This window comes from Lepus europaeus, chromosome 17 (assembly GCF_033115175.1).
Source record: "Lepus europaeus isolate LE1 chromosome 17, mLepTim1.pri, whole genome shotgun sequence".
In the NCBI taxonomy this organism is placed as follows: domain Eukaryota; kingdom Metazoa; phylum Chordata; class Mammalia; order Lagomorpha; family Leporidae; genus Lepus; species Lepus europaeus.
In genome coordinates, this window is record NC_084843.1 from 77181356 (window position 1) to 77206572 (window position 25217).

General features: G+C 49.6%; 1 protein-coding gene across 2 annotated transcripts; it reads left to right on the forward strand.

The window, feature by feature from the left end:
• The first annotated feature begins 708 nt into the window (after positions 1-708).
• On the forward strand, positions 709-25037 carry NCOA4 (nuclear receptor coactivator 4). 2 transcript variants are annotated; one of them, XM_062215171.1, is made up of 10 exons: positions 709-817; positions 15749-15903; positions 18037-18177; positions 18361-18449; positions 18710-18818; positions 19354-19443; positions 19909-20052; positions 21672-22670; positions 22977-23117; positions 23405-25037. In XM_062215171.1, exons 2-10 carry the CDS (start codon positions 15763-15765, stop codon positions 23408-23410), a joined length of 1860 nt encoding a protein of 619 aa, XP_062071155.1. In that variant the 5' UTR covers positions 709-817; positions 15749-15762; the 3' UTR covers positions 23411-25037. The 2 variants fall into 2 exon arrangements, with proteins under 2 accessions (XP_062071155.1, XP_062071156.1); XM_062215172.1 differs by lacking the exon at positions 709-817 and adding an exon at positions 8979-9069.
• The last annotated feature ends 180 nt before the right edge of the window (positions 25038-25217 follow it).

Sequence of the window (25217 nt, forward strand, 5' to 3'; positions counted from 1 at the left end):
CAGAGGAGGAGGCTAGAGAAAGGAACATGCCCTTTTAAAACTTTGCCCGAGGGCGGGCAGGGGAGCAGGAGCAGGGAATCCCGTTAGGATGGGGGTGGAGCTTGACCACAGAGGTTGGGCCATGTGGCCACCTGGCTTTCAGCAATGGTGGCAGGGGCTAGAGCTTGGGATGTAAATCAGGGTATATAGATAACACCTAACACAGGGTGTGCAAGATGGCCCTTAGGGAGCAGCTAAGCGCGCCTTGGGAGTGGTTCCAGGGGGCTGGGATCTGGGCTGACATTAGCTATTTACCCTATGCCCCTCACACGATAGCTCCCCACGCTCTGCCTCCTGGAGCCCCTGGCAACCACCATGCCATGCTGCTTTCCGGCTCTAGGAATTTGCTCTGGTCTCTGCATGGGAGTGGAATTACACAACCGTCCGCCTTTTGTGTCTTCTCACACTTTTGCATCTCAATGAGAAAGCCTGTGAGGACATCTGGTGAGAGAGAACCACTTAGGATCCCATGCAGGGTGCAGCATTTGCCTTCAAAAACAAGAAACCTTGGCGTCATTTAATTTGATTTATTCGGCGAAGAAGTCAAAGGACACTCTAAGGGCAGGCAGCAAGGGTGCATCTGCGCTCTGCGGCCCCTAGAGGGCAGCCAAGGGCTTCGGGCAGAGTTCTCGCGAGAGTGTCAGACGGGCGGCGAGAGGCGTGGGAGTAAAGTGGCGTTCTCGCGAGAATTCTGTCTTTTCAGCCCTCGGCTTCTGTGGAGCCGCGTCTCCGTCAACCCAAGCTCGCGTCGGATCCCCCGAAAAGGCGCTCGCAGCTGGTAAGTACGGGAGTGGCCGGCGGGGCGGGAGCGCCGGGGGTGCGGTGACCGCTGGCTTGCCGGGCTGGGCCTCCTGCCCGCCGCCGGCCCGGGCCTGGCTTCCGACTCCGGGCGACGTCTCCGGCCCGAGGCCACCGGCGGGGCCTGGCCTGGCCTCGCTGGCCCTTGACGCGCCCTCCCTGGGGCTACCGGTCGCTCAGGCCTGGCCCCGTACCCCCAGCCACCCTCACGGCCAGCCCCTGCGGTGACAGCCCCTAGTTCCCGGTCGCTCGGGCCTGGGGCTCTGGCCCAGAGCCTGTTCACGTGAGCCTAGCTCGTCAGGTGGAAATGCAAAAAAAAAAAAAAAAAAAAAAACTGGTTTCGGGGCCGTCTCCTTTGCTTCTCCCCCACATAGCGGGGTGACCTCGGTCCGTGTCACAGCCGAGGAGCAGGGCGTGCGCACTCTGATTCATGCCGTGGAGAATCATTTCTTCAGGGCCCGGAATGTTCTGGGTGGAGAGGTTACCAGCAGCGAAGAGAACCGGACAGCCAGATTCCTGTGTCGGGAGCAGTCACAGCTCCGTGCGCGGCCTCGGACCGTGGAGGGAGGCACGGGGGCCGTGAAGCGTAGCGCGGAGTGACTTTCCGTGTTACTTTCCAATCCGGGGAGCGTCACCGCGGGTCACTGACTTTGGGAAGCCTGCTTGGTCATTTGGAAATCGGAAGCCAGCACTGTTTGAGGTTCCTTTCCTGCCTTGGGGCTCAGGCAGGCTCCTTGGTTGGCTCGTTTGGCGATTGCCAGGTTGCGGATTTGTTGATTTGAGTGTGAGAGAGAGGCAGAGACTAGCACGGTTGACTTCCGCCCCGACTCTTCTGTGGCTGCGCCTTTGTCCTTGGCCAAGTATCAGGGTGGGGGGAAAAAAAAATCCTTGGTATTTCAAGTTGTATGATGGTTTGTGTCTCAGCGAATCTCTCTGGTTTTGCATTGCCTTTGGGCGAACAGGTGTTTGTAAGTAGAACGTTGGGTGGGGTCAGGCAGAGAAGAGGTGGAATTAGGTAGCACTCTCCACACCTTTCCCGTTGTATTGAATCAGCTGCGCTGCAGTCTCAAAAGGCTGGGGGAGGGGTTCAAAACACTCTGGGTTCTCCCGACTTGAGCGCCTTCCCCCTTTGAGAGTCTCTTAGTATATTCTAGAGCTTTCCTCTGGCATGTCGGAGGACCCTCTGCACTGGTCGTTGGTGTTGCACCTGGACTGGTAACGCCCAGGCCCTTATTCCAAATAATTGGTTACTTTTTGCTCTATCCTTGGTGAATAGCTTCTCCTCTAGCTGGCAAGGTCACACCATTGTATTCTCAGAGGCTGTCACAGTCAGTCAGTCTGGAGCTTAAACACTCGATAATTTGAATGACATAAAACCTTAGCGCTTCAGTGAGTCATTGATACGTGGTGCGTGCGGCTAGGAGCTTTTGACTCGGCTCTGTGATTAATTCTTGGCAAGCCCATTAACTTTTGCTCTCTCCACCTTAAATTTCTAACAAGTCTCACCCTCTGGAGAGCCACCAGTGGTGAGACACTGGAGACCTCTCACCAACCCAGTTGCCCCAGGTCCAATGGAAGGACCCGCCCACCCAACAATGGAGGGGACCGGATCCCCTTATAACAATGGGAAGAGGTTTCACTTGTGTCTTTCCAGAGATCGCTCCTCAGCCTGTGTGTATACTGGCCCGAAATGTCAAACCCTGGACCCCAGTCTCCAAAGGCCAACCCTCTAACAGCCAACTCAGCACCTTTCCCTAAACAAGCCACCCATGAAGAGACAAGGAAGAGGCCTGCCTCCTCCCAACATCGGGTGACATGGAGGACCTCAGGGGTCTGGTGGACCAAGCCCAATGCCTGTCCCCGCCCCCCAGTCCAATGGGCCCGCTGCTGGTGGTGCTGATCTGTGCAGCCCTGACGTTAAACTCTCAGGCTGCCGGTGACCAGGCTGGGTTCCAGGATGGCCTCAGTGATCTGGCTTTCTGTCCGGGCACACAGTAACTGGACCGGACCCTGGGACCAGCCCTTCAAGGATGCGGTCAGGCAGCTGGTAGAGCGGACTAAGAGGACCCTTGGACTGATCATCGCTCTGTTATACCCATTGTCACTGCAGTAGCTGGTGCGGCTGTCGCCACCGTTTCCCTCGTCCAGAGTGCTCAAACAGCTGCACCGGTGAACTCAGCTAACGGCCACTCCCCTGTTTACCCAAAACCAAGCCACCGGTCAGATCAAAACAGTGATCCTGGCCTTAGAACAGGGGTTGGAGTCACATCAGAAACAGATTGAACTGCTTTGGCACACCGTGCACCCCCAGTGTGACGTTGGCTTCACAGCCAGCGTGCCTGTCTTAGACTGGGAAACTTGGTCCCATACCTTGTCAGCCTGTGTCGGGGCTCTTGGATGGGCAGTTTTCTTCAGTTTAACCCAACAAATTCTAAAGCTTGACGCTACCCGCGTTTCTGCCCTGGTAGTCACCACCTTTACACAGGGCCTGGGTGATGACTGGTGGGGACCCATGAAGTTTTGCTTACATCCCGAAGCATTGATTATTGCGGGTTGTGGCTTATTGATCGTGGTTTTTTTTTTTTCATGCTAAGCAGAAAGGCTGCTCTACTGGCTGAGATTTTGGCCATATCATCTGCCCTAAAACAGAGGGGGAGATGTGGGTGATCCTGTGCCTGCCTAGCCCATGCAGAGGGTTAAGAGGATTAGCCTAGTGAGCTGCGGCACTGGCCAAAAAAAATCTTAACAAGACTTATAGATGTGGTTTTTGTAGAACTATATTTAGGCTGGCGCCGTGGCTTAACAGGCTAATCCTCCTCCTTGCGACGCCGGCACACTGGGTTCTAGTCCCGGTTGGGGCGCCGGATTCTATCCCGGTTGCCCCTCTTCCAGGCCAGCTCTCTGCTATGGCCCGGGAAGGCAGTGGAGGATGGCCCAAGTGCTTGGGCCCTGTACCCGCAAGGGAGACCAGGAGAAGCACCTGGCTCCTGGCTTCGGATCAGTGAGATGCGCCGGCTGCAGGTTAAGAGGGCATGGCACACCATGTCCCATGGGAGAAACCCAGGTCAAGGGCTCAGCATGCTGAGACCCCCATATATGACTTGACTGCAGGCAGACAGCAGAGTCCCCCCCCCACCCAGGGCACACTTCCTGATGAGGGGACTTGTAATTGTCAACTAGGTAAACAGCTCCAGGTGTGGCCCAGCCCCATAAGCACACCTGTAAGGCTTCTGGGTATCTGCTTTCTCCTATAGAATTAGCGTTGCTACCCTGAGGGAGCTACTCCCCTCTGCCTGCCAAGTAAAAGCTGGTGCCTAACTGCTAGTAAATGGACACGGTCACCGAGACTGTCTCCGCCCCGCCATCCCGACAGTGTGGGGCTCTCAGGATGAGCCTGGAAACGTGCGGCTGTACCTGATGTCTTTAACCTTGTAAGGCCTCAGTGGTGGGTTTTTTAACTGATCATGATGGTACCTTTAAGGTTTGTGAGGACTACATGATATATACCATATTAAAAAAAATGGGCACATAGTCAACTAGATGTAGAACTTATAAACCTAGTGTGTTTTCTGCAGGGAGGTTCAGAAATGCATGGCTTTCACAGGTCGGATTATGATAAATACCGTGGAGAATAATAAAGCATATTAACGTAGTAAACGCACATATAGCTCTTACTGCATGTCAGCTACTATCCCAAGTGCTTTACATAAATGAATCATCCACTCTTTCCAAAAAGATACTGAATTACTTAGCTTTTTGTTGCTTTAAATGCCTGAGAGGAACCACTCAGCAGAGAAGACGACTTTTATCGGCTTAGAGTTTGGAGGGCCACAGTCCAAGTTCCCATTAGTGTGGAATCTGCTGAAGGATGGCCAAGGAGGAACAAGCGCAGAGGAATGACGACAGGAAGCTGAGAGGCAGGGGACATATACTTCATCCTCCCGTGGGTGGTCCGTCCTTGATAGAGCCATCATCACTGATGGTGGCAACTCCAGCCTAGCAACTGAATCCCAAGCCACTTCCCAGAGGCCCCGCCTCAGGCACTGGGGTCGGATCAAGCCTCCACCCTTAATCCTCCAACCATTAATCCATGAACCAGTGATATAGAACTTGGGATTTTGCATGTACACCAGAGTAGATAACTAACAACAGAGGTTAAAAGGTTTCTGTTTGCCAGTCTGGACGCAGATAAGAAGTTAAGTCTTTAAATACTTTATTGATTACAGCTTTGAAAAGAACATAATGTCAGTTATGTTTTGAGTTTCATTTTGCATTATTGCCGGTCCCCCAGGCGTTGGAGGAGGGAAAATATTTTATCACTTGTTTGCCTCTGTTGGGAAAAACCTCAAGATATTTGCCATGTAAAATCAGAGATAAAATAATATTCCTATGACGGTGGATAAGTAACATCCTCGCCATTGTGAAGAGAAGCTTCAAGTTGAAGCTGGGGTGTAGGCTCAGTTTTGTTGATGTCCCTTGGAGTTTCTGTGGCACTGCAAAGCCAAGAGTTTCCTGTAAATATAGTAACTGTTTCCCCTGTAACTCATAAACCTGCTGCTGCTTGTGAATCCATGGAGCTTAGCCTTGTGGGTCAGGCAGCCTGAAAAACACTTAGCAGAACCTATCTTGGGATCATGGTTTCAATGGCAACATCCTTGCCAGGTTTGTCTTGTTTGGAAAAAAAAAGGGAATAGTTGTGTAAGAACCATTTTCCTCCTCTGAAAGCCTTCTTGAGTTAGCACAGGCCTTAGTTGGACATCAAGTTGATTATCTGTGGTGTTTATAGCAGAATGTACTGTACTTACCGTGGGTGAGCTTGAGTATTCATTTATCATGTGTTCATCCACCCATTTACCACACATGTGTGAAGCCTCTGTTGAATTTGGGGCCAAGCGTTGTAGAACGCCAGGGATGTCGTTCTCTTGAAGTTGATCTGGTGACACACACAGGATGTGAAGGGGATTGGTAAAGCCCAGGCACCCACGCCAGGCTGTTTTTTCAGCAGTAGAGTGTGCAAAGCCAAATAAGATGTGATCTCTTCTCTGGGGGAGCTCTTAGGTGAAGGGAGCAGGCATGTGACAGGAAGGGTAGCTTGAGTTACAGGGGTCACACTGGAAACCTGTACAGATTACAGTGGGCATGAGGAGACAGCAGCTCAGCTCTCTTGGCCAAAACCTTGAGAGGGAAGTGCTAGGTCACGAGAGACTTCAGAGTGGTGCTTGCTGTCTTGGAAAGTGAACAGGTAGCACAGGTGTTGTGTGGCACAGCGGCACTGTGAGTGCTTGTAGCTCCCTACTAATGCACATGGGGAAAGCAATGGGAAATGGCTCAGGTACTGGGCCCCTGCCACCCACGTGGGAGACCCAGGTGGAGTTCTTAGCTCCAGGCTTCAGCCTGGCCCAGCCTTGACCATCATGACCATTTGGGGGTGAACCAGTGGATGGAAGATCTCTCTCTGACTCTCTTTCAAAGAGAACGGTGAGTGAAGCTGGAAGCTGGGCAAGATGAGCCCCGCTCGACTCTGCCTGGAACAACTGGCCGACAGGTCAGGGTGAGGAGCTGCTCTGGGAGACAGCAGCAGAGTCAGGCTGAATTCAGGAAACTCAAGGCCTTACTGCCTTTGTAAGAAGTGTGCGCTTTATTCTGTAGGCAGCAGAGAGGCGCTGGAGAGCCCCTTTAGATGTGGGCTGGGAATAGATGTGTCTTGTTTTGAGATGGCATAATAGCACTTCTTCAAGCAGAACAGAGAGAAAATGCTTTAGATTTTTTCCCTTTAGAACTTGTCTCATAATGACACAAGGAAAAATAATGACGCTTAAGGGAACAAAAGATACGTGAAAAATGGTCTGAGTGCATAATTATAGATTTTTGTGTTTTTTTTCCTCTCTAATCTTTTTGTGTTTGTGTGATATTTGATGACTCAGATCATTAAGATAATGTGAGCTACTTGAGAACAAACGCAGATGACTCAGAAACTCTTAAGTCAGTGGGATTTAAGTGGTGATATAACCAGAGCCTTGGTGTGCTGGGGTAGAGGTCAGGATCCTGGAGAGTGGCAATAGAGACCATTGCATAAGGAGGTGATGACCAAGGTTGCTTTTGTATTTACACTGTGACCATTTTAAAGGGCACATAAAAAAGATGAAATTTTTTGTGTCAGTTATATTTAAGACTAAGAATTAATTCCTTCTAGCTATTGACATAAAGTACAAAGCACCATAACATTTTAATTTTCATCACCTATCCTTTGTTTTTTTGTTAAGATTTATTTATGGGGCCAATGCTGTGGGGTAGTGGGTAAAGCCATCGCCTGCAGTGCCGGCATCCCACATGGGTACAGGTTCTAGTTCTGGCCACTCCACTTCCGATCCTGCTCTCTGCTATGGCCTGGGAACGCAGTAGAAGATGTCTCAAGTGCTTGGGCCACTGCACCTGCATGGAAGACCTGGAAGAAGCTCCAGGCTCCTGGGTTCAGATTGGTGCAGCTCTGGCTGTTGCAGCCATCTGGGGAGTGAACCAGCAGATGGAAAACCTACCCCTCTCTCTCTCTCTCTCCTTCTCTGTACTTCTCTCTCTACCTCCCTCTCTCTCTGCCTCTGCCTCTCTGTAACTCTGCCTTTAAAATAAATAAATGAATCTTTTTTTAAAAAAAGAAAAAAAAACTAGCTTCTGCTAGTTCATTCCCCAAATAGCTGCAATGACTGGGACTGGGCCAGGCTGCAGCCAGGAGTCTGGAACTCCATCCGGGTCTCTCACATGATTGACAGAGACTCAGGAACTTGAGCCATCTTCTGCTGCTTTCCCAGGTGCACCAACCTGGAGCTGGATCGGAAGTGGAGCAGCTGGGACTTAATGGGCACCCATATGGGATGCCGGCATTACAGGCGGTGGTTTAGTGTGGTGCACCACATTGCTGGCCCTGTGTACTGTTGAATTAAATCATTCATTTGTATCTTCACACAATGCGTAATCCAAGGAGGATTTGGAATCAGAAATTGTTTCCTCATTATTTTTGATAATGAATGCCTGAATTGGAATCCCCGATAACAGTGTACATCACAGACAAAGCAGGTGCCTTGACCAGCTCTGTTCACTCAAAATCTGAGGGGTGCTCAGCTGTGGTGACGGCCCTTTGTGTTCCCTTCTGCTACTTCTGTGGCTTTGCTGTACTCTTGAAATTTAGGAAACAGCGTTGGATGCAGCTGCAGGAATACGTATCTGACCTTTGGAAACTTGTCTGAGGGACAAGTGTTGTGATGCAGTGGGTTAAACTGCTGCTTGGGGCACTCCCGTCCCACCTCCCCATACCAGGGGTTGCCTCCCTCTTCCACTTCCGACCCATCTTCCTGGTAATGAGCATCCTGGGGGCCAGTGCTGATGGCTCCAGTACTTGGGTCCCTGCCACCCATGTGGGAGCCCGGGATTGAGTTCCTGGCTCCTGGCTTCAGCCTGGCCTAGTCCTAGGTGTTGGCGCGCATTTGTGGGAGGGAACCAGCATATGGAATAGATATATTCCCGCCCGCCCCCCCTCCCCAGGCTCTGCCATTCAGTTAAGTAAACTTTAAGAAGTTGACGGGTAAGCACCCTGTAGCCTGCGAAGATCTGCAGGCCATAGGATTGCCCTGCGCGCTGCAGCCCTCAGATGGCAGCCTGTCCGCACATCTGGGTGCGAGCCCGTGAAGGTCGCCCTGCGTGTTCACGGTGCTTCCGCTGGCATGGGGGGGGGGGCTCTCAGTCAACGCCTGCTGCATGAACAGCATCCAGGGGGCGTTCAAGACGGCACAGGGCAGAGGGCCCCCCCCCCCCCCCCGCCGTGGGTTGCGTGTGAGCCTGACGCACACACGTGGGGTGCGGGTAGACACGTCACAGAAGCGAGGGGGCGTCATGCCTCTGAGAAAAGCCGAGGGCTGAGCCCCCGCTGGCTGACAGTGGTACTCTTGGACAATCGCAGCTAGGAACGTTCAGGAGCCTCCTCACTGCCCCAGTGAGTCGCAGCAGAGCCCTAGGGCGCGGATGCGCTGCAGCAGGTGGGCTGAGCGGCCGGGAGGGGGCTGGGGAGGCAGCCGGGCGGTCCTGTAGGCGGAGCCTCCCGCCCCGCCCCCGGCGTGCGCGCTCCCGCCGGCGGCCGCCGTGGGCGCGCGGAGGGCTGGGCCTTCCGCACCCGGCTTCGGGATAAATACGGCGTCCTGTGGCTGGCCGGGCTGCTGGTACGGCCGGGACCCGACCTGAGAGGTAGGACGGGCTGCGCAGCGGCCGCAGCCGAGCCCGCGGGCCGGCTCCCCGTGTCGGAGGGGCGGGCCAGGGAGGGCGAGGGTCGGCTGCGAGTTCTGAGAGCGCAGGGCCGGGGGCTGGGAGCGGCGTGGCGGGCGCCTGCAAAGCCGCTGAGTGCCGCCAGCACGGTGGGGCGCCTGGCTTGGGCCAGCCAGCCGTTCTCTAGGTCCTAGAACCGGGGAGGCCGAGCTGCAGTTCTGCGGTCAGCTTCCACGGAGGCAGACTCAGCGGGGCGCAGTAAGGCCCGCAGTGTCAGAGCACCCCGAAACGGCCGACGGCGAAGGTGCTCCCGCATCTGATCTCTGATCCATAACGTCTGTTTGTGTGGCTTTTAAAGAGTTACTAGAGAACTAGGTCTGGATTTTGGAAACTGCTTGTTTTGATGAATTTAAAGGTGTCCGGGGCTAGGGTAAGAGCCATATGATCCTTGAATTAATGCATTATGGTATCAGAAACAACCGTCCTTTAAGGGGGGGGGGGATAAAAAAAAGTCTCAAGAAATCGCAATTTATTACTGTCTTTTTCATTTATAACGTTTTTAATGAAGATTTATTTTATTCGAAAGGCAGAGCTACAGAGAGGGAGAGAGAGAGATTCCATCCACTGGTTCACTCCCATATGGCCACAGTGGCCTGATCTGGGCCAGATGGAAGCCCAAGCCCAGAGCTGCTACCTGGTCTTGTATGCCTGTGCTGGGACCCAAGCACTTGGACCATCCTCCGGATGGCTTTCCCAGGCACATTAGCCGGGAGCTGGCTCAGAAGTGGAGCAGCTGGCTGTGTTTTAACTGCTTTGCCACAACACTGGTCCCAATTTACAATTCCTTTTACTGAAGATTTGTATAAACCGCCTAATGTAGGTTGTTGCATGAAAGAAAACCAAATTGACAGTATTTTGAGTTTACTAAGTCCTAGATTGATTCTGACCAGCTTGGCCTTTTACCAGTAAGTTGGATTCCAGGAAAAGTACAGATTGGAGATCTCGGAGGGGGGTGCTGGTGGGGAGGGAGCAGACAGCAAAGAGTGTGAGAGCTGGAAGGTGGAGCTACAGACGACCTAGTCCAAGCCTTCATTCCATGGTGCCGATATTGGATCGTGGGCTCCTGCGCCTGTCCTAACCACTTGGCACTGGTAAATGGCAATGGTTCCTTTCTCTGAGCCTATCATGGTGCTCATGGCCCTTGTTAGAGTTATCCAAGGCAGAAGGTTCTGATCCTTTGTGAGTTATTGAGGAGTGTGAATGTGGACTGAGGATCTTCAGGGGAGTTACTCCATTAGAATGTTCATTTTAAGATGGAGTGTTGGCAACTGAAAATTTATTAATACAGTACAGGAAGACCACGCTGCTCTTGGGTACAGAATCTGGGACTAGACATTGGGAGCCTTAGTTCAAAGCCCCAGTGTTACCCGTGGCAGCTCTGGCCCTTTAGAACGGTCAGTTAAACTGTGTGGGCCTTTGTGGCTTCATTTACGAAATGAGGGTGCTGCAATCAACCGATACTCTGGTTTTCAATTTCAAATTATGGTGCATGTGGGTCACACGCGGTTAGAGCTCTTTGGAAATTTTCTGGTTAAACCATATGATAATAACTTAGCTTGCTTTGTGGTTAATTGCTCAATTTTGGTTCCATGATCTTTGAACTTCGGAATTGTATTCATGCAAACCATAGTATAAGTATGGTATATGTTGTTTGTAGAACTCCTCTTTGAGGAGACATTAGGTTCTGTTTGAGGGTGTGTGCTTTTTTCTTTTTTTTTTTTTTTTTTTTTTTTTTTTGGACAGGCAGAGTTATCTCTCCCTCCTTTTAACAACCACCCCCTGCCCCACACTGAAATTAGAGGCAGGGAAGTTTTAGAAAGTGCTAAACTTTCTAATTTCATCTAAAAAAATAAACATTTAAGACAACCCTCACTTGGAGGTGGTAGGCAGTAGTTTGGATTATTATTTTTTTAAAGATTTATTTATTTATTTGAAAGAGTTACATAGAGAAGGAGAGGCAGAGAGAGGTCTTCCATCTGCTGGTTCACTCCCCAATTGGCTGCAATGGCTGGAGCTGGGCTGATCTGGAGCCAGGAGCTTCTTCCTGGTCTCCCACATGGGTGCAGAGGCTCAAGGACTTGGGCCATCTTCTACTGCTTTCCCAGGCCATAGCAGAGAGCTGGCTCGGAAGTGGAGCAGCTGGGACTTGAATCGGCACCCATATAGGATGCTGGCACTGCAGGTAGCGGCTTTACCCACTATAACACAGTGCCGGCCCTGAGTAGTTTGGATTATAAATGTGAAGTAGAACTTTGAGTAAGTTTTTATTGATTTGAGTTTTTCAGATAGAATTTGGTCCCATTTTACGGGTAACAGAACTGGCAAAAGTATGTATACTTGGTTATATTAGAGTGTTTTAGACTGTTGAGTTTTTTATTGTTAAATGGAGAAAAAGCTGATATTTATCAAAGCACCACGTCTTCCCCCTAAGTCTGTGAGTCTATATTAATATCCTCACTGAACGGATTCGGAAGTTAGGATCAACAGGAGCAAATAGTAGTCTAACGTCAGAGCTCTGAGTAGTGACTAAAGGATGCTAACTCAGGGCCTTCTCGTTTCAGACCCCCTGACCTCCTGCCCCCAGTTTCTATGCTGTGTTTTATACTCCTGAGGGGGAATTCCTAAGCAGCCATCGTTGACCCAAACCCTCAGTGTTCAGAGGCTGGGCGAAGTGCTCCTAGATGGGGAGTGGCTCACGTCACCCTCCCTGCAGCCCTCTGTGTCCAAGTCACTGGAGGCCATTGTTTTTGACCAGTCTCCGGCACTAGGCCACAACAGACGAGGCCAAAAATCAACATGTAGTCATCCCTGCTAAAGTTCCATGTTCTCAAGCTGAAAGGAAGTTGCTTGGCCTGCCAAGAAATGAGAGTTAGGGAACATCCAAATGGACCGGTTTTCTTTGGTTCAGTAGTGAAGTTCCCTCTGCTTTGATCCTTAGACCAGAGAGGTAACCTGAAATAATCTGGTGTTAACTAACCATTGTTTTCTTGCTGGCGTATCTCTCTCGCCTTTTCTACAAGGAAAGTAACTTGGAAATGATCAGTCCTTTCTTTTCGTTTTGCTGTCCTCAGCCTTTCCCAGCCCATAAAACCAACCTCTTCTGCTCAGCCCATCAGAGAGCTTCCACTTTATGTGATGAAGTGGTGCCTGAATCTAATTAAGGTCTTCAAATGGTTCTAATTTGGTCCTTTGGCACTACTCTTGTCTCCATTGTTCAGAAGAAGTTGAGGTCCAGAGAGGTTAATTGACTGGCTCAGGGAGTCTCGAGCTTGCAGACGTAGACAGAACTCAGGCTTATCAGACTCCAGAGTGGTCTCTTGACGACCAGGCCTGCCATGCTGGCTGTGAGCCTGCCGCAAACAGTCACGTGAACCGGTTCCTTGATAGAGGGACTCAGCTGCAGCTCATTGTCCCGGGAGTTTTTCTGTGTGATGGGGTTCTTGCCTCCAGCTCTGAAGGCTTCCTCCTCATCACAGGACAGGAGGGCCAGCCTCTGTACACACAGCATCTCCTCCTACATTCTGTCCATAGCTGATAAGGGAGAAATCCAGTGTGTGTGCCGTGTTCTACCCTTCCCAGTGTGGAGTTCCCGTGATTGGAGAGGGCTGCTTTGGGGACCTGGAAATGCATAGGCACTGTACACCTGTTGGCTCCCATACTACAGCTCTGGGGATCTTTTTTTTTTAAGATTTATTTATTTCCTTGAAGGTCAGAGTTACACACACAGGTCTTCCATCTGCTGGTTCACTCCCCAGTTGGACACAGTGGCCAGAACTGCGCCGTTACAAAGCCAGGAGCCTCTTCTGGGTCTCCCGTGTACGTGCAGGGAAGGACCTGGGCCACCTTCCACTGCTTTCCCAGGCCATAGCAGAGAGCTGGATCAGAAGTGGAGCAGCCGGGACTAGAACCGGCGCCCATATGGGATGCTGGCACTGCCGGCGGCAGCTTTCCCACTACACCACAGCACCGGCCCCATGTGTTGGGTTTCTTGACATTGTGAAGCAGCACTTGGATTTTGTTGGTTAATGTTGCACTGTCAGCCTCTGTGGCATTCCACATAGATGCTGAAGACCTGAGAAAGGGAAATCTGTCGTAGATGGAGAAGGTTGGCTCACATGTTTGACCCATGCTAGACATAGCTTGCATGGCTGATGCGAGTGCAGGGGGAAGCAGCTTGCTCTAAGGAGGTGACCCTCCTGCTGCACCTCAGAGGCTGCCTCTCACCTGTGTCGTGCAGGTGGTGTTTAGACTCCCTGCAGTGTGCCCAGTGCACACCCATGCAACACCTTCTGCTTAAAACAGGCACTGACAGTGTGAAAAAGGAAGCTGCCGAGTCACCCAGCTGGTGTGGGCGGCCCGGGGTTGGAAAACATTTCCACAGGGCTTCCAGCAGAGCCGACTAGGGAACCCCGTCCTCCATAGACCTTCTGAGCAAACAAGCTGAGGGCACAGAACTCAGGAGGGGAAGTTACAAAGTCCTGAGTCTTCATTGTCTTGGTGTCTCTGGGAGCTCCCCAGTTCCTGGTTTTGAATGTTTCGCTGAGGCGGTGGAAAGAAAGCCTGTTGAGTTGCTGCTTCCTGTTTGGTTCTGATGCTGGGACTGGTCACTGCTGTGTCCTTGTCCCAGCTTTGACCTGGGCACCTGCTCCTCATCTTGAAGGTGTGGCCAGGCGCAGAGTCCACTTTGTCCCTAGGGGCCCTCAGCCGCTGGCTGTTCTGCGGTCATTGTCTTCAGGGTTACTAGGAAGTTCTTCCATACAGTGCCTACAATGTCTTCTGTTAGTCCCTTTCTGAGCAAATCTAACCCTTGTATTTGACAGCTCAGTGAGTTTGAGAACAGTAATCATGTCCTCCCAGAAATGTCTCTTATCTCGGCGCACAGACTGGTGCTGGTGAAGTTTCTCTGGGTTCGGAGGCCTCCTTCCCTTCTCTAGTCCCCTCTTCTCCAGAGTGCTGCTCAGAACTAAGTTTAAAACTTAATGTATGGCCGGTGCCGCGGCTCAATAGGCTAATCCTCTGCCTGCGGCGCCGGCACCGTGGGTTCTAGTCCTGATCGGGGCGCCGGATTGTGTCCTGGTTGCTTCTCTTCCAGTCCAGCTCAGTGCTGTGGCCTGGGAGTGCAGTGGAGGATGGCCCAAGTGCTTGGGCCCTGCACCCACACAGGAGACCAGGAGAAGCACCTGGCTCCTGGCTTCGGATCAGCGTGGTGTGCCAGCCGCAGTGGCCATTGCGGGGTGAACCAATGGAAAAGGAAGACCTTTCTCTCTGTCTCTCTCACTGTCCACTCTGCCTGTCAAAAAACAAAACAAAAACATTTAATGTAATAAACAGAACAGATTGGGCCTGTGGCAAATGCCACACTTCAGTAAGAGCACTCAGATGGCATGTGCATTATTTTGCCCTCAGACCTAGCTCACTGCTAACTCTCATGGAGCTGCCTTTCAATTAAGGATTTCATCCTTTAAAAACATTTTGTTCTGCTGCCTAGTCTCCTCCCATTCTAATGCAGAAAGTTTGCCTTTTATATGATTTAACAGCTCCTATAGAAACTGTTTTGTGATCTGTTTGTGTCACAGTGCCATGTTCCCTCCACACACAATGTCTGACTTCTGTGTTTTCATGCAAGTAATTAGGGAAAACTGGACATGCCACTACACACGTTGACTGCTATGTAAAAAGTATCCCTTTGTCCACAAAGATAGCATGCCATTCCTACCACAGATTCCTACTGTCCAGAGACGTGGTGTCCAGAAGGAAGTAACTTTGGTGTTACAGGGCGTGGAGACCCCAGCTGGGCCACAGTGGACTCTGCTGGCCTGGGTTCTAGATCTAGCTGGAATAACCGTGAACTTGGGCTTCCCGCAGCTTTGGTCCTGCTTTCCTTCATTGCTTTACGGACACTTTTGTGCACCAGTTTCAAGATGGGCGGCACTCCATGCTGCTCTGTTTCTGTTTCTCATCTCCCATGTACTTGAGTGTGTGAGAGAACTCTGCACTTCCCCAAGCCAGTTTGTCTCAGGGCCTCCTTTATATCAGAATCATCTGAAGCGACTTTGTCATTTATGCGCTTGAGTGCTTTCTAGCTCTGAAAGTCATTGCTAGGTGCTTCTAAATGAAAAGGAAAACCCTAAAAGAGAAAACCAGAAATCTGCTCTTCCCAGTAAACAGGCCGCGGCTGTTCTCAGCAGTGTTGGAAACCTGTATCTGCTTTGCAGCTTATTTTCCCAGTGTTTTCTGGCTCCTCCATCTCTACATCTTCAGAGGGGAACACAGGCCTCACAGGACTTTGTGATTTTGGAAACTTTGGCTCTCATGGTCTGCCTGCGTCTTTAGACCCCGTGCCCTGTCAGTCACACAGTGTGTAGGATTTAGAAACACCTGTTTACTCGTAGAGTGTCGCTGATTTGTAGAATTTTATGGCAGCAGGGGAGGGGTAGAGGACAAGAGCTGTAGTTTTGGAGTATGCCGTGTGCCTGGCCTTGTGTTGGAAGTAATGAAAGCAGTTAGTAATGGGCGCTGGTTGGGATGATCACTTACGGGGTGACTGAAAGGTGGGTTTTGGTTGTAATTATGATATTTGGCTTTTTTCTTTCTTTTAAAGGAACAGTGAGCAGAATGAATACCCCACAGGACCAGAGTGGCTGCTCCAGTAATAGAGAACCCCTTTTGAGGTGTAGTGATGCACGGAGGGACCTGGAACTTGCCATTGGTGGCGTTCTCCGAGCTGAACAGCAAATTAAAGAGAACTTGCGCGAGGTGTGACATGTGCTTTTCTCCTCCTTTGTCTGGGCTGGTAGCACAAGGCTGGTTAGAGCATTGTCAAGGACTTGGCTGCTGCGTGCCAGCCAAGAAGTTGTACCCCATACCTTGTGTGGTCTGCTTAATCCTAGTCAGCTACCTGGTACCTTGGTGCCTTTGATCCCAAGGGAAAATAAGGCAGCTCCTAGAGGAGTTGAAAGCCTTACTCTCGAGCACTCTGTTCAATATGTACTTTTTAAGAATGATTTATTTATTTGAGAGATAGAGAGCAGACACAGAGAGCTTGCATCTGGTGATTCACTCGCCAAATGCTTCCAATGGCTGGGTCTGGGCCAGGCCAAAACTGGAATGTGGGAACTCAGTCTAGGTCTCTCACGAAAGTAGCAGGAACCCAATTATTTGAGCCATCCCATGGTCTGCATTAGCAAGAAGTCTAGCGTCAGGAGTTAGAGCCAGATATTGAACTCAGGTCGCTGATGTAGTAACCACTAGGCTAAAGTGCCTGCCCCCAGCATGCGTTTGTGATTGCTCATCGTGTGGTCCCTGTGCCAGGCATGGTCATCAACACAAAATGAATGAAGTCAGTGAGCTGTGTGCTGTTGGTTTGCATCCTCTTGATGGATACAGGAATGGATACAGGATGGCCTTCAGCATGCCGCCATCATCTAACTTGTTGGTGGCATGGCTCCCCTAAATGACTTCCCTTGTTGGGGCAGGTCAGAATGAAATCCGTTAGTTCCAGTGGTATTCTTCAGTAGGTGTATAGAACAAGTATAACTTGATCTTGAAACACAACTTTATTACACATGACAAGATGTTTTTTATTTATTTATTTACTTTTTTAAAGATTTATTTATTTGAAAGAGTTAGAGAGAGAGGTCTTCCATCTGCTAGTTCACTCCCCAGTTGGTTGCAATGGCTGGAGCTGTGCCGATCTGAAGCCAGGAGCCAGGAGCTTCCTCCAGGTCTCCTACGTGGTTGCAGGAGTCCAAGGACTTGGGCCATCTTCCACTGCTTTCCCAGGCCATAGCAGAGAGCTGGATTAGAAAGAGGAGCAGCTGGGACTAGAACCAGCGCCCATATGGGATGCCAGTGCTTCAGGCCAGGGCATTAACCCACTGTGCTACAACACTGGTCCCAAAATATTTTTTAAAATACAGTTTTTGGGGTGGATGTTTAGCCCCATGGTTAGGGTGCTGGTTAAGAGGCCCGTGTTCCATATTAAAGTGCCAGGGTTCAATGCTTGCTTTCATGTTCTGACTCTAGCCTGGGAGGCAGCACTGATGGTTCAAGTGATTGGATTCCTACCACCCACTTGGGAAACCTGGATTGGGTTCCCAGCTCCCAACTTTGGCCCTGGCCAAGCCCCACCCATTGTGGGTATTTGAGGAGTGAGGCAGCAGATGGGTGGGAGCTGTGTGTGTGTGTGTCTCTAAGATAAAACTTTCAAAATACAGAGTTTCTTACTCTCATGGATCATTTACAGCTGTTTTGATTTTTCCCCTTGGACATCTATATTTAGCTCCCATTGGAATCAATGTTTATGCTTTCAGAAACATAAATTTTTAATTGTCCTTAAACTTTCCACACTGTGGACGTTAGCCATTGACGTGTGTTGGCAGCTCTTTTTACTAAGTTGGCTTACTGTACGAGGACTGTTCATTTTGTGGGATGGGAGGAGATGAGGGCCGGCTATTTAGCTAGCATCCTGACGAAAGGGTTTAAAACTATATGGAAAGTTGACGAGGTTCAGTGTCTCCTGGAGGGCCCATCTTTGTATTTTATCTTGCTTGCTGTAGGACACCCAAAATTAACCTGATCCTCTGAGGGGGCAGGGATACCGGGGGAGGATCTTATGGTTCAGTTCCATGTTTTGGCCTGGGATTCTTTAAAAGTAGGGTCTATAAGGCTTTGGTGGGTCTGTGGGTTGCCTTTGGGACAACAGATCTTAAAAATTACAGTCAAAATTGAGTATATGCCTTTTTCCTGGGGAGATGCACTATAGCTATCATTGATTAATCCAAAGGATTTGTGATCGCAGAAAGTGTAAGACCCTCATAGTTCTGTGGAAAAATAGCATCCTTTGGCTTTATGACCCCAGTGAAGCTGACACGTGTGTGTTTATCCCAGGTCAAGGCTCAGATCCACAGTTGCATCAGCCGTCACCTGGAATGTCTTCGAAGCCGCGAGGTGTGGCTGTATGAACAGGTAGACCTCATCTATCAGCTTAAAGAGGAGACGCTTCAGCAGCAGGCCCAGCAGCTGTATTGGGTAAGGGGACTGCATGGCTGCGGTTGGTTTGAGCATGGTGTCTGGTTTCCAGAGAATGTCTTCCTCACAATGCACTGTCAGTGCACGTTACCTACATGTTCAATTTCAAGTGCTGTTTGTGAACTGGGCTATACCTGGTGCTTTGAGTTTCATTGTGGCTATGTGACTTCATTTTTCTTCTAGTTACTGGGCCAGTTCAATTGTCTCATTCATCAGCTGGAGTGCACCCAAAGCAAAGATCTAGCCAATCAAGTCTCCGTGTGTCTGGAGAGGTGAGGACGCTGTGGCTTGTTTTCTATGTCCTTGATTTTGATACAGTAAAGTCAGTTTTGTGAGTTACTGTGTTTGCACCACATTCTCTATTCTTGTTATAAGATCAACCTACTTTATTATGACACTTGGTGATACCTAATTTAGTATTCAGTGTTTGAGTTTCTTAGAAACATGCAGTCATTTAAAATTAGAATTTAACTTCTGTTTTGATGTTGGAACAGGCATTCCTTAGATTTTTTGTTTATTTATTTCCCCCCAGACTGGGCAGTTTGACCCTTAAGCCTGAAGATTCGACTGTCCTGCTTTTTGAAGCAGACACAAGCGCCCTGCGCCAGAACATCACTTCTTTTGGATCGCTCAAGACCATGGTGAGTAGTGCTGACCGCACATGCTGCAGGGGGCCTGTAGCCCGTGGCCTTCCACAGATAGTCATTTTAAAAAAAATAAAATTGGAGTAGTGACTTTCTCTTCTCAGAAAGTTCGTACTCCGATAAAGTTAATAGACTCTTAGGCTGGTAGTTCTCAGAGTCTGGTGATTGAATCACTGGTCATCTTTGTAGCTGATTCTGTATCTCTGTTAATGCTTTTGGCATATTTCTTAGGAAATCTATGGCTTGACTGGCCTTTAGTGAAAAATCAAACATGGTCTCTCATTCAGGTCACGTTAAGAGTAGTAACATCCCAATTCTGGTGAAGATTTCTGACCTGACGATAGTTATGTAGTGAATAGAACTCGGATGTTACAGCTGTGTTGTAGGCTATTGGATATAGTATGAACAGTAGTAGTGCAGTGGCAATTCTTTGCTCAGTACTTTCACTTTGAGAAATTATACTGTGATTTTCCTTTTCTCTTCTTGGTGTGGAAGCATAAACAGGGTGACTAAATTGCCTTAACTTTTATAGCAAATACCTGAGCACCTGACGGCTCATGCTAGTTCATCAAACACTGGTTTCCTCCAGGAGAACAGAGGCCACATCCCAATGCCAGAGCAGGTAAAAATCATTTTCTTTTTGATAACTGAATCATTGCTTGGCTTACAGTCCCTTTCGGTTTTGAGTAAATCATCCCTGGATTTTGTTTTCTGCTGTTTATTTGCAAAAAGCCACCAGTTTGTGCAGTTGACTACTTCCCTTGAGATTGAATGTCAAGTAGAAATTAATCTGTCCAATAGGTGTTGAATAACAGAGAAAGCAGTTGTTGTTAACCGATTCATGGGAAATTACCATTAGCTTTCCTACTGCTGGGGGTTCACTCTTTGCGATCTACCTCTAAAGGCAGTGTGACTAAAGAATCCTGGAGTTCCGCTGTGCTCCTCAGTTCATAGGAGTAGAAATGGAGCCATGGCCGAGGCATGTGCCTCTCCGGTCAGTGGCCAGCCCAGATTAGAGAGCTTGAGGCTGCTGTTCTCCAGGGGAACTTTCTACTGCATTGACGTCAAAATATTGTCTGATTGACAGAAGGCTGCATCCCGCACCGCAGCTGTCCCTCTCAGTGACTGGCTCCTTGGAAGCAAACCTGCTGGTGGCTGTCAAGTTCCTTACATACCCAGCACCAACCTCCAGGACTGGCTTAGCCAAAAGCAGAGCGTGGAGAACAGTCAGGTTTGTCGCTGCCTTCATCCTGTCTGGTGCATGGAGTAGCCGGTGGGGGTAGCTACTTTTTTAGTCTGGCAATACACTTATTAATAACTTTAATTACGATATTGAGATTGCTTTCTTACAGTTAGAAAGTTAGGAAATAAAGGACTTTATATTTAAAAGAACCACAAACCCACAATCCCAATATGAAGACAAAAGCATTTTTGTTTATGAACTTCATTTTCCTATGCATTGGTATGCTTTTAAATATAGTTCTTTTTTTTTTTTTTTTTGACAGGCAGAGTGGATAGTGAGAGAGAGCAACAGAGAAAGGTCTTCCTTTTTGCCGTTGGTTCACCCTCCAATGGCACTGCAGCCGGCGCATCTCACTGATCCGAAGCCAGGAGCCAGGTGATTCTCCTGGTCTCCCTTGCGGGTACAGGGCCCAAGCACTTGGGCCATCCTCCACTGCCTTCCCGGGCCATAGCAGAGATAGAATCCGGCGCCCCAACCGGGACTAGAACCCGGTGTGCCAGCGTCACAAGGCGCCTGTTAAGCCATGGCGCCGGCCTAAATATAGTTCTAAAAAAACCACATCTATAAGTCTTGTTAAGATTTTTTTGGCCAGTGCCGCAGCTCACTAGGCTAATCCTCCACCTGCGGCACCAGCACCCCAGGTTCTAGTCCCGGTTGGGGTGCCGGTTCTGTCCCAGTTGCTCCTCTTCCAGTCCAGCTCTCTGCTGTGGCCCAGGAAGGCGGTGGAGGATAGCCCAAGTGTTTGGGCCCTGCACCCGCACGGGAGACCAGGAGGAAGCACCTGGCTCCTGGCTTCGGATCGGCACAGCGCCGGCCGTAGCGGCCATTTGGGGGGGGGGGGTGAACCAACAGAAGGAAGACCTTTCTCTCTCTCTCTCTCACTGTCTAACTCTGCCTGTCCAAAAAAAATATTTTTTTCACCAGTATAGCACAAAATATATTCCTCTGTCATTTAATTTCTCACATAAAGTCTGTAGTAGTATATAATATTGATTGGCTATAACTTAAATCCTAGTTTTTCTAGCTATAACAAAGGTTAAAGCCAGTTGTGTACACTCTTGATTAGTTCCTTAGGAATGAACGCTGAGAAACTGCGTTCCTAGATTACTGTTCTGTGTGCCTTTGAAGACTGCCAGTCTGGCTTTCCAGGAAGTTGAGAACATTTGCATTTCCACCAGCAGAAACCTCACTGATAACTTGCAAGTTTTTTCCTGAGTTTGACGTGGCATAGTGATTTTGCTTTTTTTGCTGGGTGCCTTTGCTTCTAAGGTGGTTGTGCGTGTTCACGTTTGTGAGGTTTTTGTGATGATTCCCTAGATCGTAGTGCTTGCCCTTTTTTGTCATCTTTATTCATGGTCTCGTGGCTACCGGCCGCTTTTCTGTCACACGGGCCACGACTACTTTGTCATCGTTTGCCTCTTCCATTCTTGTTTTTTACAGACTGCAGAAAATAGTTTATGTAGCACATGTTTTTTAATACCTACACAGAAATCCATTGCCCCTTGGCTTTATATTTAAATTAGAAACGTTAGGCGAGGCAGTGAACGCAGAGTCCCCAAAGCCGTCCGCGTTGTCCTGACGCACTAATGCTGTGTGCTTCCGTGTAGACGCCCGCCAGAGCCTGCCATTCCTTCAGTAACGTCTGGGGCGACGTGAAGGGCTTAGAAAACTGGCTCCTCAAGAGTCGGCAGGAAATTCCCGAGAAGCCAAGTTTCCAAAAGCGCCACAGCCCTCCTGCTGGCAGCACCGTCTCCGCGGAAGTCGGAAAGGTGGAAGATGGGGAGCTGCTTGGTCCGGAGGACATGGACCTGTCTGACTGGCTGCTGACTCCCCAGGCATCGCCCACGCTGCAGAAGCCTGAGAGTGGCAGCTGGGAAGCCAGCGAGAAGGCGAAGCGCTTGGTCCAGGTCTTCCAGCAGCCCTACAGTGTGAATGATTGGCTTGCCAAGCCCGACTCCTGTTCCAACTGTGGAGGCAACCAGCCCAAAGGCGTGGAGATTGAAAACCTGGGCAGCCTCAAGTGCCTGAACGACCACCTGGAGGCCAAGAAGCCTTTGTCCACCCCCAGCATGATCACGGAGGACTGGCTCGTCCAGAAGCGTCAGGACCCGTATAAAGTGGAAGAGGTGTGCAGAGCCAACGAGCCCTGCGCAAGCTTCGCAGAGTGCGTGTGTGAGGAGAATTGTGAGAAGGAGGCGCTGTGTCAGTGGCTTCTGAAGAAGGAAGGAAAGGATAAGAATGGGGTGCCTGTGGAGCTCAAGGCCGCCCCTGCCCCTGGGGCCTGTAAAGGTTCCCTGAGCATGTGGCTCTGCCCCTCCGGAAAGGAGGCGGCACAGGCTACGGCACCAAAGGCCGCGGCTCCGTCCAGAGTCACCGGTTCCTTCCAAGTCATAAAGAACAGTCCCCTGTCAGAGTGGCTCATGAGGCCCTCCCGCAGAGAGCCTGGTACTGCAGACGGGCCTGGCCAGCAAAAGCTCACAAACCAGGCGGCCACATCTTGCTGTCCCTTTAACGCTGCTGACTGGGTCCTGCCCAGAAAGAAGACGGGTGACCTCAGCCAGCTAGCCTCTGGGGAAGATAAGTGGCTCCTGCGGAAGAAGGCTCAGGTGAGCACAGATGTCAGCAAAGGGAAGTCGAGTTCTGGAAAGAGGCCAGATCCTTAAATGTGTTAAGTGCTAAATTTGGCTAAGACATTCAGTTTGGTGGCTAGTTGGCAACTGAATGGGAAATGTGGGATTATTCAGAACGAATGGTTTGTGCCAGAAAACTGCAACTCGCTTTACTATTTAAGGAAAAAGACTTCTGTCATCTTTGGTCTTGGTTCTGGTCTTTGCAGACAGAGTGTTGGGGAGGCGTTGGTCTCGGGGCTCCCAGCGGTCCCACGGCAGCATACCTGTCTCATTTTCTTGCAGGAAGTCTTACTTACTTCACCCCTACGGGAGGAGCGACCCTTCAGCCCAGACCGTTACGGCCTCCCAGCAGTCTGTGATCTCTTTGCCTGTATGCAGCTTAAAGTTGACAAGGAAAAGTGGCTGTATCGAACTCCTCTGCAGGTAGGCACGGGCCACCAGTGTCCTGCAGTGTCGCAGCTCTTAGGACAGAAACGTGTCTTACTCGTGAATCTGTACTTTGTCCACTGCGGATGCGGGGAGGGGGCTCGGATGTCTCAGTTGGACTTGCTTAAGAAAGCGCGTATTTGAAAGTGACCTTTCAGGGTGTAAGTCTAGAATTCTCAGATCTATGGAATCCATCCTGATACTGAGAAATGAGTCAGTTTGAAGGTGAGGGATTTGCTTTTGTTCTCCAGACAAGTGACTTGTCCCTGTGGGTCTCTCTGCAGATGTGAAGGAATGGCCGGCTCCACAAGCAGCTTCCCTGCAGGTGGTCACACCCCATGCGCTGAGTGACTGCAGCTTGCCAAATCATTTCTCGGTCTGAACTGTCAGCTTAGTTCCTTTCCTGCCTGATTTTGAACTAGCGAAGACAAACAAGTCATCAGATTCCACGTTCCCGCGTAAAAGAAGGCTGTTGGTCGATGCTGAGAGGATGCCGCTCCTTCTTACAGAAGGATTGACTCGCCCCCACACTGGAGCGGCAGCGCTGGTGGATAGGCCCGCACAAGCTTCCTTGGCTGCTTAGCTTGGGTTGTCGCGAGAAGTACATTAAAACCCTGTCACTGGAAAATGAGACCTTTCTGGAATCAACTGTGTTGATCTGTTCTAAAGCTAGCTACCTTCCCTGCCCTGTGGGTTTTCTTCTATCAATGGCCTCAAATAATGAGCCTTGCCAATATAGTGGGTTTTTATCTCCCAAACTATGTGTTCATCTTGGCAGTTTTTTTTTTTGTTTTTTTTTTGTTTTTTTTTTTTTTTTGACAGAGTGGATAGTGAGAGAGAGAAAGGTCTTCCTTTTTCCCATTGGTTCACCCTCCAATGGCTGCTGCGGCCAGCGCCATCTCACTGATCCAAAGCCAGGAGCTTCTCCTGGTCTTCCATGCGGGCCGGGCCATCCTCCACTGCCTTCCCGGGCCATAGCAGAGAGCTGGCCTGGAAGAGGGGCAACCGGGATAGAATCCGACACCCCAACCAGGACTAGAACCCGGTGTGCCAGCACCGCAAGGCGGAGGATTAGCCTGTTAAGCCACGGAGCCGGCCCATCTTGGGCAGTTTTTGACGTTAACTACCAAATATTTTAACCTATGTTATAAGCCCTATGTTGTTTCTTCACTTGAAATTGAGCAAATTTTTCTTTGTTTCTTTCTCCGTTATTAAAATGCTTTTAAAACGGCTCTGCATTGTTCAGGGTCATTTTCAGGGTAGTCTTTGCCTCTCCAAAAATATTCTGCAGACCCACAGGCCCAAGAGCAAAAAGGCAAGGCACATTGTGAAACTTGAACCATTCACTACCCTGCGGATTACTGGTGCATCCTGTGTCAGTGGAAGCTGAGCGTGATACCTGGTGCTTCTAACTAGGGACAAAGTCAACAGCCCCTGCCCACAAGCGCAGCACTCCTGTTCTCCACAGTACAATGCGGTGACACCGACGTGAACAGGCCACTTCAACACTTGTGCCTTGGGGTGTTTATTGACGCTTTATGAAAACTATTTGGTATTTTGTTAACATCCTTAAAGTCACATCCATGCTTTAAAGTTTCTCTGTGGGACACTCATAAGATTTCCTGGTCCCACAGTGTCACTGCTGTGTAGCTTCACTGGAGTGCTTCAGATTACACACAGCTGAAAAAGCCCTCATATTAATCCCCCAGGTACCATGTAAAAGTATTGCAATACAGGTGGTGGATAAAAACAACTTTCCAATGTCTTAGGTTGCAGGAAATTGTGTCCTTTTTCAAAATCTAACACACTATACATACCCAAATGTAATTTATATCTATCACTGTGCTAATGAATTTATAAAACATCTCTTTTGTGTTGATCTGTTTTTACCTCCCTTCATTAAAAGCATAATCACCACTTTTTGTCCCTGTTGTGTGTATTTGTAAAACTATTTGTTGTTTACATGTGGGATAATCTAGTTAGGAATATGGCTGAGAAACCACTTGAACACATAAATAAATAATTTATTTACTAAGATGTCTTACGAATATTAAATTTAAAAAACTTGTCCTTATTTCCAAGGCTTCCTTGAAAGGA

Bases quoted from the DNA above. Each gene is read 5' to 3' on its own strand.
- NCOA4 (XM_062215171.1), top strand. From the start codon at position 15,763: ATGAATACCCCACAGGACCAGAGTGGCTGCTCCAGTAATAGAGAACCC. The intron at 19,444-19,908 runs GTAAAAATCATT...TCTGATTGACAG, and splicing joins ACATCCCAATGCCAGAGCAG to AAGGCTGCATCCCGCACCGC. The intron at 20,053-21,671 runs GTTTGTCGCTGC...GCTTCCGTGTAG, and splicing joins AGAGCGTGGAGAACAGTCAG to ACGCCCGCCAGAGCCTGCCA.